Here is a 16560-nt window from a genome sequence, read left to right as displayed (position 1 = left end):
ACACCTCCTCTGTCCAAATCCACACTGTAAACAAGAGGCCTGTCAGCGATAAATGTCACATTTCCTCGTGTTTGTCTCTGTGTGTCTAAACAGTTTCACCTCGGTATGGACACACTGCAGAACTTTTACCATCAACTCAATAACAGGGATGACTTGTTGGCTCCACTTTCCCCCTTGTTGCCAAACGAGCCTCACCAAGGCTGCTTCTACTGTATAATCTGCTAAATATATGTTTGGTGTTAAAGTTATTGCAAAGTCGAAATGGATTTCATGTGCACTATCGTCCTGTGCAAACGTCTGTTTAAAACATATCGTTGCCTGGTGTGTACACATTATTATCAAGATAAGAGATGGGCTTGGTCTTGCTTGTGTTTGTTTTGCATCCTATTTTCAAATCCAGATTTGTCAGCTGTGCTAAATGTTTTGACAGTCAAGGGATGGATGAGGAGGAAAGACCTTTTCTAAAGAGTTGTTTTGTATGCAGGAATTAGTTAAGAGCCGCTTCACACGAGAAGGCAACGGTAAGACACTGCCATGCATGTACACTAGCAGCATAAGAAGATGTCTGTATGTGACAAGAGCACTGAGGGCAGCTGCTATTTTTATTTCTACTTTTCAAAGGAAACAACTCCTAAATTCAATTTCCCTCATGCATTTTCAGCCACTGAACTAACCATTAGTGTCCTGGAGCATAAATTACAAGACCATCAATCATGGCTCTAAAACCTCAAGTGTCCAAATAGTATGAAATAAGCAACAGACACTCTGTTTCTTACCTTTAGGGCAGTTTTTCTTTCAGGAGAGGATTAACAAGGTCTACAGTGGATGTTTCAGGTGCATGCAGGCACGTTATGTGGAGTGATATATTTATTTGTTTATTGCATGAAGGGATTATGGGATTATGCCACCCACGGCCACATAAATGAGGATACAAAATTGCTGATCTGTTTGAAAGGACAGGAAACCAAACCAAACCTGTCTCCTTGAAAATATATTCCTACATGTCTGAACTGTTTTCCCAGTTACATAGTGGTAGGAACATGATTGCTGAGCAGATTTTATTCAGAGGTAATGTTTTTATCAATCAATCAATGAAGCACAACATTTAATCATAGCAGGAGAATCACCCGGTGTTAGTTGGGGTGGATATATAAATATATGGACATATAAAGAACATGACTATCATACCAGAAATTGGTGCTTACATCCACACTCAGGTAATCTCTGGTTAGGTTTTAACAAAAAAAGCACTTTCGGTTCGGAGAAAGAGGGTTAGTGGTTGGTAGGTCAGGGACCAAGGTTAGTTGGTTGATAGGTATGTTGGCTGGCTGGCTGTCTACTTTGTATGTTGGCTGGCTGGCTGGCTAGTGTGTACCTTTATTCTTGTTAATGAGTATATAGACAAATTATACATGTCAGGACGAAAATTGATCGTATTAAACACTAAATAGAAAATAATGATCTGCTTGAGTTGTTATTGCTGGTTTTATTTTTTGGATTAAGTTAAAAAACAAAGTGGTTCTCAAAATCCATCTATTTTCTGTTGTGCCATATCTCCTAGCTTTTGTCCGAGAAGCTTATCAGGTCAGATGAGATACGGAATCCCTCCAAGATGTTCTGGGTCTGCACCATGGTCACATGGTCCTGGAATATGTCTACACAGGGAGGTGTCCAGGGGATATTACAATCAGATGCCTGAAGTACCCCAAACTGAATCACTGGTTTTTCTATGAGTGTCTACCTCTAGGTGTGAGCTCAGCCACAATGCAAAGGTAACTCATTTTGACCCACATCAAACTATTTAAATGTTTTGGCTCTTTAGAAAAGTTCATGACCAAAGGTGAGGGTTTGAATGTAGATTAATGGCATCTGAACACCCTCTGACTCAGCCCCCTCTTCCTCGCCGACAGACTTATACAGTGTCCAAATTTGTGTTGATGCTGCAGCAGCCCGGCTGTCAATCAGGTGCTTCATCTCACTTAGGGCCCTGAGAAACTTGAACTGATTTACTTGGGGCAGCTACTCACTCCTGTCCCATAGGGAGCAGTCCATACTTCCTTCCAGTTTCTTGTGCATTCCTGAAAAGTTGACTCTCTTGAAAGTAGGTTTTCAACTGATGACAGTGCTGTGACCTCCCTTCACAAGTGCGTCTTTGCAGCGGGACTGTGGTTGCCTGTTCGTTTGCACATGAGATTCAAAGGTGCACGTGTCACTTCAGTCAGCCTTTCATCACGTACAGTCTCCTCTCTGACAACTGGCATGCTAACCATTTACCCAAATATTTACTATTAATAGAGGTTAAACTGTATGTGGATCCAAGCAAGACCTTTAACTAACTGTCCCATTACTGTTTATATATATATATATATATTTACTATACTGTATTAATGTTTGTATGTGTGTGTGAGAGAGAGAGGTGGTGAAGTAGAGAGTCCCATCATATCAATGGTGGTCTGTGTCACACTGAGCAGAGCTAAAAGACCATTCAGTTTCCAAAATAAAGACTGTGGAAGTGAGCTGGGGTCAGTGCAGCCCCTGAGCTGTTTTATTAGTGTGGTCTGTGCAGAGGACTAGGCAGCCTTTAATGTATACTGCTACAGTCGAGAGGGCAATGAGGTCCTCTTAGTTACAGATTTAATAGAAAAACAAAGTTTTGTGCTCTATTAAATTTGTATAAACACAAATCAGGGAGCTCATGGTTATTCAGTGGTGTTCAGACAGTTAGTCACTCAGAGACACATCAGAAGACCTTAAAATACTATGAGTTCAAGGTTAACCAAAAAGGCAGCCTATCCCCCCAAAAAGTGGTGTACTCCTTCTTTGCTGCTGGAAAAGTCTCACCCAGTGCACCCAAACACAACTAATGAAATTCCTGAAACTTCGCTCCCCCACCAATAAGCATCCATCCACCACAGCAGAGTGCAAAGGGAGCACTTCCCGCGAGGGTGTGACGCCCGGCACAAAAGCCCTTCTATCCACAACGGCCCCGACCCCAACCAGAAATATCACTCACTGCTTTTCTATTTGGAAGCAACTGAGCTGGGAACATAGACAACTCTCTCTCTCTCTCTCTCTCTCTCTCTCTCTCTCTCTCTCTCTCTCTCTCTCTCTCTCTCTTCCTCTCTGTTGCCTCATTCCTCTTCTCTGCCCTTTGACCTTGAACTTAACTGGAAACAGGGACATTTGCTTTAATTCTTTGTATGCATGTGCCACGGTTGTGATATTACTGGTCCCAGTTTGTTGTTGTGTTCAGTAGCCTCTGGGGGGAGTAAACAACAACACACCACATTTTTTTGCACAGAATGTCTCTTCATCAGCGAACTAAGTGGATCATCAGACCATGAACAACAAGCTGTTGTGAAAACGCTGGAAAAGCCAGTGCCATTGTGTGTGGGTCCACAAGATCATCCTGAGCCACATACAGCTTGGGATACAGTCTTTCCAGCGCTGCCTGAGACTGACCAATGGCCAGTTTAATGACCAAATAGCTCGGATTACTGCCAGGACCTGTCTCTGTTGAGTTTCATTCTCAAAGCTGATTGGCGTTCGCAACAGTGTGTCATGCAAATCTTTTGCTTCAGTTCTAAGTTTTTAGCTCGGAAGGGTGAAGCCAGTGACATGAATTTGCATCTATTGCGATGCATCAATCGCGTTGCCCGGTGCGAGTGATGAAAATGTTGCATCTATTCGTGTCTTGAATTGACTTTGCATGTAATAAAATTTGCTTCGCTTTTAGTCCGATTGCACCCTTAGAGTTCTGCAGTGCACCTGAGCCCAGCTCTGATACGTCCTATAGATGTCTGTACTGAGTTTGTACTGATATCATGGGTTGTGATTGTAAATATCCTCACACTATTATCAGATGCATATAATTTAATGTGCAGAGCTGTGGTCATAATTCCTTACTTAGTGGTAACAAAATGCTATTCCAAAGAAATAAGACATAAATCTGACCTAAAAATTGTGTTTTAATAATAATTTTCCCACACGTAGTGCCTACATAATTTAGATGTGGTGGCTTCAGTAATTTGAGAAAAATGGTGGTAGCTTCAAACTGTTTCTTCACAATTAACTGTGGGTGATGTCACATACGCAGTGTTTTTCCATACACACACACACACACACACACACACACACACACACACACACACACACACACACACACACACACTGTGGATTAATTTAATACACTGACAATGACCATGCAAGAGTCTTTCGCATTGAGTGCCAATGACCTACCAGAGACCCCTGTATGTTTACAGTCCCTGCACTGTTTTCACCCAATATCACCCAACATGTAGGTAGGGTATGTTTCATTAACATGCAGAGAGAACGTGTAGCTCTCATGCTAAATCCTCTTGCTTAGAGAACTTCAGGCCTCGTAAAAGTATGTACAACGTGCATGTGGGATGTGATGATCACCACCCACATAGATGAGCATCTGTCATGAGCTCTAACAGGCAGGCCACCCAAGTCCTCTCTCTCTCTCTCTCGCTCTCTCTCTCTCTCTCTCTCTCTCTCTCTCTCTCTCTCTCTCTCTCTCTCTCTCTCTCTCTCTCTCTCTCTCTCTCTCACTCACATACACACTTGCACGGCCTCAGCAACAGGTGTAATTTCATCACCATATTGTTTAAAGCAGTAGAAGCCTGCTGCACATCAAAGTCAGCAACAGCAGTGATCACACAAAGATCAGTTTCTATTCATTCGAATCACTGGCTGCACTCCGTCTTCCCTCCTGAGCCAGATGTGTATCATCACTCCCGTCTCGCTCTCTCTCTCTCTCCCTCATTACACACATATTTTCCGTGTCTTTTCTTGCCTCATTGAGACTTCAATTGGTCACTATGGCATTCTTACTCCAGCAGCCGGAGGCCCCTCTCACTGTTTCTCCTGTCGTGTTGCTCTGTGGACGCAGCGGGGCGTTCAAGTGCTCTCAGACACTGCTCCAACCAGAGGACTAAGGTTGTCAGAACGTGTCCATCCATCCATACTATAAAGCTGGAACATTGATGTTATGGTTCTGTTAGTCGAACATGGTTCTCCTTTGAAATGAGAGGCTGAATAAACTGTTTCATAATAATATTTATTATAATACATTTTCTATGTACAGCACATTTCAAAATCCACAGTACAAAGCGCTTGGCAATAGCACCAAAATAAAATAGACAAGTCATAACATCAACGGTCTTCAAATGGAATGGATTAAAACAATTGCATAAAAACAATGCTTCATGTAAAGGCAGAGATAGAGAAATTAAAACTAAAGGAAAATTGGGGAAGGTGTTCCGATAAAGGTTTGTCTGAAGAAGGGACTTAGAAGACATCACTGAGTCTGATGACCTGATGACCTTGGGCAGGGCTGTTCTCGAGCCTCAGGGTCCTGACTGCAAAATCCTTGCTGGAACGGACAGAAGACTTCTGGGGGAAGGATCTCAAAGTGGTGTTTTGAGGTGTAGCTTGGACGGAGACCATGGAGAGCTTTTAAAGTAATCAGTAAAATCTTAAAATCTATTCTAAAACAGACATAGCTGTAAAGAGGCTAAAACAGGAGTGATTCTGTGTCTTTAAAGTTAAGAGCAATGGTATTTTTTGAAATATTTCTTAATTAAAAATAAAATTTACAGAGAAACATTGATTTATCTACTCAACAGGCTAAAAAACATGGTGTAAATGACGCTGTTTCAAGGTGTATATGAATGCCGGGGCCTGCAGACACTTGGATGACACCACAGGAGCAGTATGGAGATGTTTTATGTTTTTTTTCTGTTGTTTACTTACAGATATGTTTGAAAAATTGATCACAAGTTACTTCAATTATATTGGATTTGGCTGCAACACTGTTTACCCCTGAGCCTCAAACGCTTCACCCACCCATCCATCGCATAGTGGTGAGTAGATAATGAGTGGATTTTCATTGTTTTGGTGAAGTATCCCTTTCAGACTTTGATTTCAGTAAACATTGAAAACAGAACTTTTACTTTCACCAGATTTTGCATGCTTGGGCCTAGCAAAGATTTGCCCAGTGGCAGTGGCTAAAACTGCAAATGCATCTTCCACACTTGTGAATATTGACATCTAAACAAGAATATATCGACAATAAAAGGTTGTTTTTTTATTTAAATGGACCTTCATGTCTGTTCATCGTTGAAAAGAATTCACTCTTTTTTTTTTTTACTTTTTTACTAACTGGATTTGGGTGAGTTTGGTTTTTCACACTTGAGTGGACATGTTGAAAAAAGGTGCAGCAGATGTGGAAGCTCTCATTGCTCAGAGTGGAAACCCCTCACAAGCCTTTGTTGGCTAATTCCTTCACAGTCCACTCAGACAGGCCCGTTTACTTCATGCTCTCTCCCTTTCTCTCTCTCTCTCTCTCTCTCTCTCTCTCTGGTCCCACCCATTCCTGAACGTGAAGCTTTTGTGACAAGTGGAAAAAAAGAACAGTCCTTTTCTTTCCTCCCCCCTCCTCCCCTCCTCCCTCCCTCCCTCCTCCCTCCCTCCCTCCTCAGCATCAAGTGCAGCCTGGGCGCAGCGTCCCGGCTGAGACTTTCTCTCTCTCTGCCTCTTTGAAGAAGTCATGAGGAGAAGGGAGCGCTGCTGATGCCAGGACGTCTGGGATGCTCTAACACCGCACTGTGTTTTCTACTGGGATCATATTTGTGTGTATCTTAGGGAAACAAAACAAACAATACACTGCGGACTTGACTTATCCATCAATCGGATGCAAGCAGGTAGGACGCGTCATGGCGCACAGTTATTACCGACTTCTTCTTGGAGCCGTGGGGGAAATACTTACCTCGTACTTTATTTCATGTTTTCGTTTTTCATTGATTTCTCCCAGTTTGCAATATCGCATCTTTTCTTTGTGGGGATTTAAGTTGACTTAAACTTCTTAGTAGTGCCCAATATTACTTATTTACATAATCGTTTGTAATTTTAGTGTTTATTATTGGATTGGGTGATATTACTTTTGCATTGAGGTTATTTATTGAAGGCATGAATACAGATATATTTGCATGGTTGTTTTGCAATTAAAATATGCATTGCCCTACTTCTTACCACGCACAAAGCTGATGCAGATGTGGACATTCAGATGTTTGTTTTACTCATTTCACTCTATAGCTGAAAGATTTGGATATTTCTTTCATGATCATTTGCATTTATTTGCATTTGAATGTGAAATCCGACTTCACTGGGCACAACAGTGTGTGTTGTTGGATGAGTCTGTGGATTTCAAAATACTCACTAAACGGTGCCTGTGAAACAAAGTTTATTCAAAGCTGTGAAAATTGGTCAAAATAAATGAAAATAATCCCTTCTGATAAACGTGGTATTGAACTAGACAATATCCATGCCCATGTTTGCTGTGGTGGACATGGAGAGTTGCACCATAGCGCCATCCTTTGGCCACTTTGTCTCCTGGGTGCCCTGTTAGGCAGCTTATTGTGACTCCCTCCACCCAGGGATGGAGAGGGCACATGCAGCTTCTCGTTCAGCTGACAGCAGTGGAAAATAGTTGAGTTGAAACTAGCGGCTTCTGCGACCGAGAGCCATCATGGCAGCATATCAGTTTCCACTCGATGCTGAATAATTGCAGCCTCTCCTCTGGATTTGTATTACGTCTATTTCTGGTTGGTGAGAGTGTGAAGCTGAGCAGAAACTCAGGGTCCTTTTTTGTATTCTCATTTATAGAGACTGTTTTACAGCTCTTGTGGGCTTGTATTTTATTACCGTCTGTTTCGGACTGGTTAGATGTTGTTATGTTTTATTGGAGACTGTGTGGCACACTTAGCTGGATGGCAGGGCACTAACTGAATGGTAAATTGTCTGAGACCTCTCAAAGTGCTTTACAATACAGTTTTTTTGCCATTCACCCATTCATACAATGCATCTATGTGCAGCACGTTCTCTATCACACATGACCCATACACTGTCAGTCAGGGACAATTTGGTCTTCATTATCTTGCCCAAGGACATTTCAGCCGGGATTGAAGAGATTGGAGGGCTGGCATTGAACCATTGACCTTCTGGTTCCTTGACGACCCGCTCTATCCATCACCTGAGCCACGAACTTGCAAAACAAAACCTGGAATTGAAAAAGAAAAATCTTTCATCGTCTCAACTACAACGTTGAATTTGGGTTAAATCACCACAATAGATGAAAAAGCACAGATATGGTCCTCGTGTGATACTGTACGAGGCAGTGAGTCTCCTGGGAGCTTTGCCCAACCAGATGATGTCTGATTTTCATGCTGCACTAACATCTAATTGAAAGGGAATGTGTCTCAGTGGACTCTCTGGCCAATTGAGGCAGCCCCATGCTCCCCAAAAACATTTTTTCTCTATAACCCACCAGATGTCAGCCTGTCTGGATATATTTAAACCCCACAAACAGCCAGAATAAACAATTATTTTACTATGAACTCCTTAAATTAACTGTTGGATTTTCCCCCCTGCTCCCCAGTGAACAGCAAATGATTTTCTCTCCTTGTGTTTGGGATCGCCCTGCGTGACTTCATCACCGCAGCCACGCTGACGTATTGATGCTCTCCTACTCTCTAGTTAAGTGATGGTCTGCTGAGTCTATTAAAACGCACCCAAATTGTAACTTTCTTTTGTAGGATTATCAGGATTATTGGCAGCCTCACACTCTGTAGCAGTAGATGCATTAATCGGCAGCCTGTCTGCCTGCACAGTCTCCATGTTTGATGTCATTTCTGTGCATGGACAAGGAGTGGAGCGCTGCAGGAAACCAGATATGGTAATTACTGAGAGGGAAGGTTAACCATTGTGGCAAACCTCCAAGCCACTGTCTCAGCCCATTCAGAGGATCGGGGTTCATCCTCTGCTTCTCCGGGCCCACAGACTCAATGGCCATAAATCTCCTCGAAACCACACAGCAGAACTCTAGAAAAATGTCGTAAGACCTTGACAATGTTATATGTAGATGGCTTTTTCCCCCTTTTCAATAATGAATCCAATCATTTTTCTGCAAACTTTAGCATTTGAAAGGAATTTTACCTCCCACAATTAGAATGTCACAAAGTGCTCTCTAATATTCTGGGCTACACTGCCTCCCTGTGGCTGTAAATGGAATTGTATAGCTTTTCTTCACTCATCAACATTGGATATAGCACCTTCTCAATTCAGGGAAATGTTTTCCTATGTGTTTAAAGGGCTCAAAGATGAGTATTCTTGTTTCATTCATTTGATTGTCATACAGTTCTAAACATCATCTCTGTTACTAAGTAGATATGTTCAGTGCTGAAACAAGTGTATCTTCAAAAGTGGATCAAACCAAATGAACCCACCTCACTGGTGTCAAACTGGTGTGATGTGAATTCTGAGCCATTACCATGGTGCCAGTATATATATCTTATTTGCTTCACTGGAGCAAACACTGAAGCTTGATTTCAATTAGAGATTACACTGCACTGGAACATCTTAGTAGCCACACTGCATGCCACATAATTGCAATGTTCAATTCAAACTGAGGACCTGTGTGAGATGAAATGCCCCTATACCTCTCTATCCAAGTTTGACCTCCTCACAACCAGTGTCCTTTTAAAAAGGTTGGCAAAAACAGCATTATAACATTACGTCATTACACCAGGTGAGGTAATATCTTACTCAACTATTTGAATGTTCATTTAACAGTCTACCATGATGCTAGCAGATCTGAAAAGCTGTATTTTGGTGCTTTAAGCTACTGTAAATGCTAATACTCTAGCTTTGACAATACTAATATACTAATATTTTACAGCTTTACAATATTCACTTGGTTACTGTATTAACATGCTAATATTTGCTAATTTGCATGAAACAAAACAATAGGAATCTCTTTAGTTTTGCAGGACTTTATTCTTAAATTAAAATGTTGGACAAATAAAAAATTAGGCCTGAAGATGGCAAAGAATCCTAAGTATAACATAGGTTATCTCAATTCATCCTGAATGGGACTTGAAAGTTATCAAGGCCTTTCATTAAACCCCAAAATGTGAACCTCATGGTGGTGCTGCAACTGAATGGTGGTACTAGCATAAAGGTTAACGTATGACCATAGCTATACATACATATTCATCATTTCTAGGCAATCCATCGTAATAGTGTGAACATATTTCAGTGTGGACCAAAGTGGTGGACGACTGACTGACACTGTTGTCTCTAGTGCCACACATGGTGAAAATGTTCCTTTGTTGCAATGTTAGAAAGAAAAAAAACTGAATCTGTAAGAGCTGAAGATCTCATCAAAGTGATTTATGACGTCAACCCATATTAAAAAGCTATCCTAAGTCTTCCTCACTGTTCTTTGTGTTTCAGAGCCAGGCCCAACTTAACAATGGGCCCCATACCCCTGTGTGTCCTGCTACCGGTTGTACTGGCTGTGACGTTGGCTGCAGCTGCTGAGGAGAACGCAGTCGATGATGAGTATACCTGGCCACATTGGAAGGTGCCTCTGGTAAGAAAAAGACGTACTGTGCATCTCAGCAGCCCCAACTTCTCAGCCCATCCACAACCGGAGTTAAGTGGGACCTGTGGGATCGAGTGTCAGCGTCGCCTCCCTACACCATCTCTGCAAGACCTGGAGCAGTTCATGTCCTATGAGACGGTCTACGAAAATGGTACACGCACGTTTACCTCAGTCTCTGTGCAAGGTGTCAATGAGGTGACAGCCTTGTCCAAAAATTCCTCAACTGGCTCACGCCATAAACGGGAGGTTTACGGCACAGACAGCCGCTTTACTATCTCTGATAAGCAGTTCTCTACCAAATATCCCTTCTCCACCACTGTGAAGCTCTCCACAGGATGTTCTGGGGTTCTGGTGTCACCTAAACATGTACTGACGGCTGCCCACTGCATTCATGATGGGAAGGATTACCTAAACGGAGCGCAGAAGCTACGTGTTGGTATTCTGAAGGAGAAGTCCAGACGAGGAAAAGGAGGCAAAGGGAAAGGAGGGCGAGGAAAGGGAAAAAGGAGAAAGGGAGACAAAGATAAAGAAGACGTCGAAGAAAAGGAAGAGAGCGTTGGGAAAGGGGATCATAAAGGGAAGGGGAAAGGTAGGAAGAGCCGGAGTCGGCGAAGTGCAGAATCAGAGAAACCTTCTTTCAGGTGGACCAGGGTCAAGCAGACCCAGATTCCTAAAGGCTGGTTCAAAGGTGTGTCTGATGGACTGGCTGCAGATTATGACTACGCTGTTCTCGAGCTGAAGAAAGCCCCAAAAGTCAAGTACATGGATCTTGGTGTTATCCCCTCAGTCAAGAAGCTCCCCGCTGGGAGGATCCACTTCTCTGGCTTTGATGATGACCGGCCTGGCAACCTGGTCTACCGGTTCTGCTCAGTGTCTGAGGAGTCCAATGATTTACTTTATCAGCACTGTGATGCCAAACCTGGCTCCAGTGGCTCTGGAGTCTACATCCGCCTGAAAGAGCCCGGCATGAAAAAGTGGACGAGGAAGATCATTGGGGTTTTCTCCGGTCACCAGTGGGTGGACGTAAGCGGAAACGGGATGCAACAGGATTACAACGTGGCAGTGAGGATAACACCCGTCAAATATGCTCAGATCTGCTACTGGGTCCACGGGGACTCAAGTGAGTGCCAGGGGGCCTAAGACAACACAGGATCCCCCCCTCAACCACCTCCCCACTCCAAACCCTCAGACTACCTAAGAGACATTTGACCTTTTCTAAGCCCCCCCAACCTCCTTTACCAACCAGGGGCCCAACGACTGCCTCTTCTCTTCCTGCCTCCCTGTTACCTCCTGTGCCCCCCAACAACACCTCCTCCACTGACACACACACACACACACACACACACACACACACACACACACACACACACACACACACACACACACACATGCACACAAACACTCTAACACACACACAAACACACACACCCATGCAAACTCCTAAAATTAAACTGGCTCTTTAACTTTTCTTATTTATTTGCTAAATAAACAACAGAGAAAAATATGTATTGTATGTATTTACAGGTTGATTGGATCTGCAGTTTTGCCTTGTTTTTGTCTCTTTTTAAAAAAGATTTGACAATTTCACATATAAGTTTGGGAAGCGTGTTTTTTCAATTGTTTGTGAGTGAAGCCAAGTCACATTCATCGTATATTCCACCTATGATTTTTATGGAGATCAATAGTTCTCCACCACTGTAAAGGAGTTTGCATGCATTGGCTTTGACAAAAGACCCAGGAAAAAATAAATGTTAACTTTTTTTTTTTTTTACAAATGAACTATATAGAAATATTGAGATTACATTTTATTAAAACAATTTAACGTAATGAGCTGGTGTTTTGCATTGTGTATATGTAGAAGTTTTTTTACAGCTATCTTTTTAAATGAGACAATTTTTCTATTCTGTCAAAATAGAGCAAGGGTTCTTATTGATCCTGGATAGAAGTTTTTTTTTTTCAGATTTGTGAGTCTCCCATCATACTTTCTCTGTTCTTGCAACGCAGTGAAATGTGGTTTCATTGTTGTGCACATAATTATATCGGTGCTTATCCAGAAGACGTGGTGCTAATTTATGGAATTGTAAACTTTTGTGTGTTTCTTTCTATTCGAATGGGGTGGCGGGGGCTTCTCAGAATATATTTTGATAGCCTAGTACTGTAACTATGTATTTAATGTGAGGCTACATATTTGGGTTACGTTCAGATGGGACTGAACCATTAAACACATTATTTGAGCTGTTTAGATTTCTGTGATTCTAAGGGCTAAATATGATTACAAGAGTAATATTGTTATAAAATAACAAATCTCAATCCAGGATGTGATATTTTTCATGTAGTTTATGTTCCAAAAATTCATACGAGAATCTTTTTGAAAACCAAATACCTGAAATTGATCTGAAATTAATGATGCAGATTGAAGACTACCACCCATTAAACTAAGCTTAATACTTGTGTGTGTTTGTGATTATCCAGATTACAAAAATCATTTCCATTACTATAACTGGTTTGTGGGTAACAATCGCTATGAGACCTCAGCCATGGTTACTGTACTTTATATGACCTCTGTCTGTTTCACCACAAGTCACGCAACTGAACACTACATGTAAGACCCAATTATTATCATGGGACCCCAGTGCAGACATTTTTGGGGGCCCCAGTCTCCACTCCAATGTCATGTCCCCCAAGTGGCCAGAAAACAAATTACTTTAATTACAGCCTGTACACCAGACTGTACATGGCAGATTTATCAAACACACAGACACTCGGAAACCAACCAATGTTCTCCTGCTGGAGTTCAGAGCGTATACAACATAACTCCTGGTTTTCTATGTGTCAATTAGACTGCAATAATTCCACATAACTTTGACACAAATTATAATGTGTCAAAAGTAGACTCTAACTCAGAGATCCTTAAAAAAAAAAAAGGAACTAAAGGATAAGACAAAAATGAAGGACCTGCGGTGATGGGCCTGTGTCACTGAGACTTGATTTCCCAGTTGATATTGCACACACACTAATCAAAAAAACATATACAGATGCTGTTGATGAGGTGGAACTAAAGCAAATTATATTATCTTTAAATAAGACATAACAATCATATAGAGAAAATTAAAGTCCTTGACAGGCAGTTCAATCCGTCATTGAATTTATTGCATCTCAAAGGGCTTACATGCACTGGGGAGGGTCATCGTAAATAAAATAATTTTACAACTAAACAAAAATACATATTTTTATAATTCAGTCATGAAAAATGTCAATAATCTCCCATTGTTTTCTCAGATTCTCTCCAGATTCTCACAATCAATTCCTTACACAGTTCAGTGAAATGATGAACAAGGTCAGCAGGTTACAGCACAGGACTGGGGCATGAGGTCATACATATGTCCAAATACAGGTCAACACTACAACATATTTAGTCCATTGTAAATCAGTGGGAAACAAGATCATGGCTCAATGATGATCTCTGGGTGTCTTTACACACTGCTCCCATGTGGCCACATACAGTATCACAGGAGTTACACTGATGGGATGAAGGTCAACAGTGATCAAAGAAGCAACTCGAAAAAACATTATGTTCAGATATCAGTCAAATTAGAGTTTTTCCTTTTTCGTAAAATCTCACTTTTCGACACCCAAACTGTCATTTGGCCCAACAGCACTGGGTGCAACGTGGATCTTAAAGGAACCCTGGGGCTTTTTTGACCACTAGAGGCACTTCCACAAGTTTTATGAGGAAGTAAATGCACTCAACACATTTGTTATTCCTCAGTGGCACACACAGAGCTTTGAATGCAAACTTAACTTTTGTTCGTTGAGAAAAAAATAATCCACAGGTACCTTTAATCTGTTCTTTTTACTTCTGTGATTACATTTTCTATCATATCATATTTGAATTTGAACTGTCTGAACATAGAGTTTGGTATGACAATGGGATATTCTATGAGATACAAAATAACCATATACTGACTTGTTCTTTAAAAGTTATAATGTAAACACAAGCAGAAGACATACCCACATGAGAAGTGTCAATATCATAGGTAGACACTTATATCGACAATTGTACAGTTACATTGAAGGGCAGTTTAATTCCATCTTTATCATGAATTAATCATCATTTTCTCTGGAACCAAGTTGAACACTTTGTTTTATCTTAGTAGCAGTGCCAGCAAATATCAACATTAGACTGGAGGATTATTCTAAAAGAAACAGAAGATATAAATAAGACAGGAAAGACGAAAAAGAGACAAGTTTAAAAAAAGAAACAAACTGAAAGGATCACTTGTTGGTCCAGTAAGATTCAGAAGCCTGCAGAGGTCGTTTCTTAATATACAGAATATTAATCATAGAGCGGTATTCATATTTGTTTTCCAAATACTTTCGTATGATAACGGGAAATAGAAGGATACTCACACAACTTCTTACAACTTCATGTCAGATTCACATTTATGTTTCTCTTCCACAGACATACAGAATAGAGACAGAATCCTCACCAGAGAAATTTATGTACATCGAAGAGGACCTTTCTGTAAACAACACACCACATGTTTCTCTGAAAATCTATGGGGGCTTTGTTTACCACTCCCATCCAGTCAGAGTGGGACAAAGACGTGCCCCTCCCCCTTCAGAAGGAGGCGAGGACAAAATGGGGAGGTGGGAGGAGCTTAGGACACTAAAGCACATCCATCATTCAACTCAACACTAGAAAGAAGTCTAAACACTTCCTCTCACATACATTTGTGGACTTTTTTTTTTTCAGGGTTTTGTGTGGTTTTGTTTAAACAAAAGATTGGTACATCTACATAAGCACAAGCTTGTATTTTTTTTCTCTCATATTTATTTATATAATCCGCTATGGTTCACTTTCACAGTTGTGCTACGACATCACACAGGAGAGGGATGGGGTGTTGATGGGCGGGGGTGAAGGAAAAGATGCTCTAAGGTTGAGAAGCTGAACATCGCTGGCATCCTGAGATGTTGACGGACACCAGGTCCCTGCTCCACAGAAGAAAGCAGCTGGAGGACAGGAAACAGAAAATATTTTCAACGTAAGTGTCAAGTGGTTCTAGTGGGTCTGGAAACAAATTTAATGAAAGGTCTGTGCTGTGCTGTCATTTTTGTCTTGATTACAATACAGAATGACAGAATGATCACTAAATGGTACACTCCAAACAGTCCCTTACACAGCTATGGTGTGTAGGTAAGAAACCACTTGCTGGGTGCAAGACTTATTTTACTTTTATGTAAGAACAGAAAGAAACAAGTTAGAATGAAGCTCATGCTTCTTCACTGTTATTCTAAAGAAAAGCGCTTTCAGCATAAATTTCTCAAATGTTAAAATCACACAAAAAATAAAAATTGGAAATAGAGATCATTGGTACAATTCGCAGGTACTGTACTTAGTAGCAGAGCAGCTATGAAGGAGTGACAAACATTTGCAAAGTTTACAGTCTTTTAATGCTGAAAAAGCTCCACTCCAATTAAAGGCATATTTATATAAAAGAATATTGACTATTTTTAAAATTTTACATTGAAGTGATTTCTAAAGTCTAAAAGATTTCTAAAATACATCCTTAGTGATTGGAAAGAAGTTTCTTTATCTGTAGTTATCCTAGTCTTCCTAATTCTGCATTCTAAAGTGTCATGGGTAAGAAACTGAACCCCAACATTGCCCCTGATATCTGTGCCATTCTCATAGAGAAATTGCTGCACATAGATGCACTGTGTGAATGGGTGAATGGCAAAAATTGTACAGTAGAAGACTTTGAGTTGTCATCATGACTAGAAGAGCAATATATAAATAAAGATTATTAAAATGTAAGTAGTATACCAAAAACCTTAAATGTCTGACATAGCAGTGGAGACTGCATCAAATTTATCATAAGCCATGTAGAAGCTACATATGTACTGTACTGACAACCACAAAGTGAACAAATGGAAGTCACTCAGAATCTGTTATTGTGCTTCCTGTGCTGTAAATACTATATGTACAGCTCTCGATCCCACCTGGGGCATTATAAGAAGTCCTTGAGGTCGAGGTCTGCCAGAGGGTCCTTGGGCTTTTTGGGACTCTGGCTTGCAGGTCCTGGAGAAAT

The 16560-nt window shown here is 41.1% G+C and overlaps 2 protein-coding genes across 27 annotated transcripts in view; one reads left to right on the top strand and one right to left on the bottom strand.

Moving 5' to 3' along the window:
• The first annotated feature begins 6504 nt into the window (after window positions 1-6504).
• Window positions 6505-12919, top strand: prss35 (serine protease 35). Its single transcript, XM_034612129.1, has 2 exons — window positions 6505-6728; window positions 10318-12919. Exon 2 carries the CDS (start codon window positions 10337-10339, stop codon window positions 11606-11608), a length of 1272 nt encoding a protein of 423 aa, XP_034468020.1. The 5' UTR covers window positions 6505-6728; window positions 10318-10336; the 3' UTR covers window positions 11609-12919.
• A 672-nt stretch (window positions 12920-13591) lies between these two features.
• Window positions 13592-16560, bottom strand: part of snap91a (synaptosome associated protein 91a) — an 85845-nt gene continuing 82876 nt past the window's right edge. For 24 of the 26 annotated variants that reach the window (XM_034612103.1, XM_034612112.1, XM_034612108.1 and 21 more), the window contains 2 exons: window positions 16472-16560; window positions 14324-15481 (listed from right to left, as the gene is read on the bottom strand). In XM_034612103.1, coding sequence (XP_034467994.1) covers window positions 16480-16560 — 81 coding nt within the window. In that variant the 3' untranslated portion in view covers window positions 14324-15481; window positions 16472-16479. Of the gene's footprint in view, window positions 15482-16471 lie in introns of all 26 variants that reach the window. The other 2 variants (XM_034612098.1, XM_034612120.1) reach the window with 2 other exon arrangements.

This window comes from Hippoglossus hippoglossus, chromosome 16 (genome assembly GCF_009819705.1).
Source record: "Hippoglossus hippoglossus isolate fHipHip1 chromosome 16, fHipHip1.pri, whole genome shotgun sequence".
In the NCBI taxonomy this organism is placed as follows: Eukaryota; Metazoa; Chordata; class Actinopteri; order Pleuronectiformes; family Pleuronectidae; genus Hippoglossus; species Hippoglossus hippoglossus.
Note: the sequence above shows the minus strand (reverse complement) of the source record. Positions and strands in the feature narration are given on the sequence as shown.

What these genes read in the sequence shown, in the direction of transcription:
- prss35 (XM_034612129.1), top strand. Translation starts at nt 10,337, where the DNA reads ATGGGCCCCATACCCCTGTGTGTCCTGCTACCGGTTGTACTGGCTGTG.